The 1,296-nt window shown below is 36.1% G+C and overlaps 1 protein-coding gene across 1 annotated transcript; it reads left to right on the top strand.

The window, feature by feature from the left end:
• Positions 1-135: 135 nt before the first annotated feature.
• CRYZ (crystallin zeta) lies at positions 136-755 on the top strand (the record flags this gene model as incomplete). Its single annotated transcript, XM_009289265.2, has 2 exons — positions 136-265; positions 603-755. Coding segments are annotated over exons 1-2 (264 nt in total), but the record flags the coding sequence as incomplete, so codon positions are not given.
• Between the last annotated feature and the right edge of the window lie 541 nt (positions 756-1,296).

Here is a 1,296-nt window from a genome sequence, read left to right as displayed (position 1 = left end):
AAACAAACCCCAAATTTAAATCAGGAGTGAGGTTCTATTTATTCAGTTGCTTGACAGGCGGTTGTTTGATTTCTTTCTTTTGAAGATGCAAAATAAATTACGAAGGCAATACAATATTACTGTTTCCCCCCTCCCCCCAGATATTCTGATCGCTATGGCAGCCACAAGAAATGTGATGAGAGCTGTCAGAGTTTTTGAATTTGGTGGCCCTGAAGTGCTTAAACTCCAGTCAGATGTCTTAATTCCTGATCCAAAAGAAAATCAGGTATATATGAGTTCTGTGAACTGAAATAATGATATTGAATGATACAGGTACACTCAGAACCGAATGAAGAATACAAAACAAAACTTTTAATCTTGAACATGTAGTTTTTGATCAGTGTATTCATACTACCTGAGACATCACGTTTAACAAATGTGGGCTTTTTACTGTTATATGGGCTACATATTTTTAGGAAATCCTTTATATGGAATAGCTTCAGTTCAACACTGAATTTTTGCTGACTCTGTTTAAGAATTTGGTTAAAATGCCATGATACTGTGCTGTGAATTCAAGTTCTAAATCTTTTTAATTATTGCTTAAGAAGCATCTTTTCTTTTAGGTGTTAATTAAAGTCCATGCCTGTGGAGTAAATCCTGTCGAGACATATATTCGGTCTGGAAATCATGCTAGAAAACCAGCTGTACCCTATACTCCGGGCTCAGACGTGGCTGGTGTAATAGAAGGTGTTGGGGAACATGTGACTGCATTCAAGGTATTTATGCATTGGGTTTTAATTCATTATTGTTTACTGTATCCTCTTTGTGTGATTGCTATACTACTGTTCCTGGTTTTATTGCTTATAATCATGTAATCTGTTCGGGGGGGGAGCGGAAATCACCTTCATTGACTGGTAAAAGCACGCAGCAAGATCATATTGGCAATCCAGTCTGTAGATAGAACTGTAGGGAAGTCTTTAATGCTGTTGACCTCCAAGAGTTAAAAGGTCTCAGAAGAGGCACTTCAGTTTGTCTGCTTAAAGCAATGATATCTGGTGTACAAAAGTTGTGGTTCAGAACTATTTTTATGGCATTGCAGAAATATTTGAAGTTGGATGCTTCCTGCTTGAGGTAATAATTTCAGGCAGAACTGAAAAATTTTCTGTAAATTTTTTTTTGGGGAAATGGAAATAGCCTTTATTTTAGTGACTTACAAAACCCCATAAATTACTTATTTGTTGTTAAAACTGTTCAAATAATACTTTATTATTCCAGTCTAGTAATTTTACTTAGATTTTCTCAGGGGGAAGGCCTTGG

Source organism: Aptenodytes forsteri, unplaced genomic scaffold (genome assembly GCF_000699145.1).
Source record: "Aptenodytes forsteri isolate BGI_AS27 unplaced genomic scaffold, ASM69914v1 C13455192, whole genome shotgun sequence".
In the NCBI taxonomy this organism is placed as follows: Eukaryota; Metazoa; Chordata; class Aves; order Sphenisciformes; family Spheniscidae; genus Aptenodytes; species Aptenodytes forsteri.
Note: the sequence above shows the minus strand (reverse complement) of the source record. Positions and strands in the feature narration are given on the sequence as shown.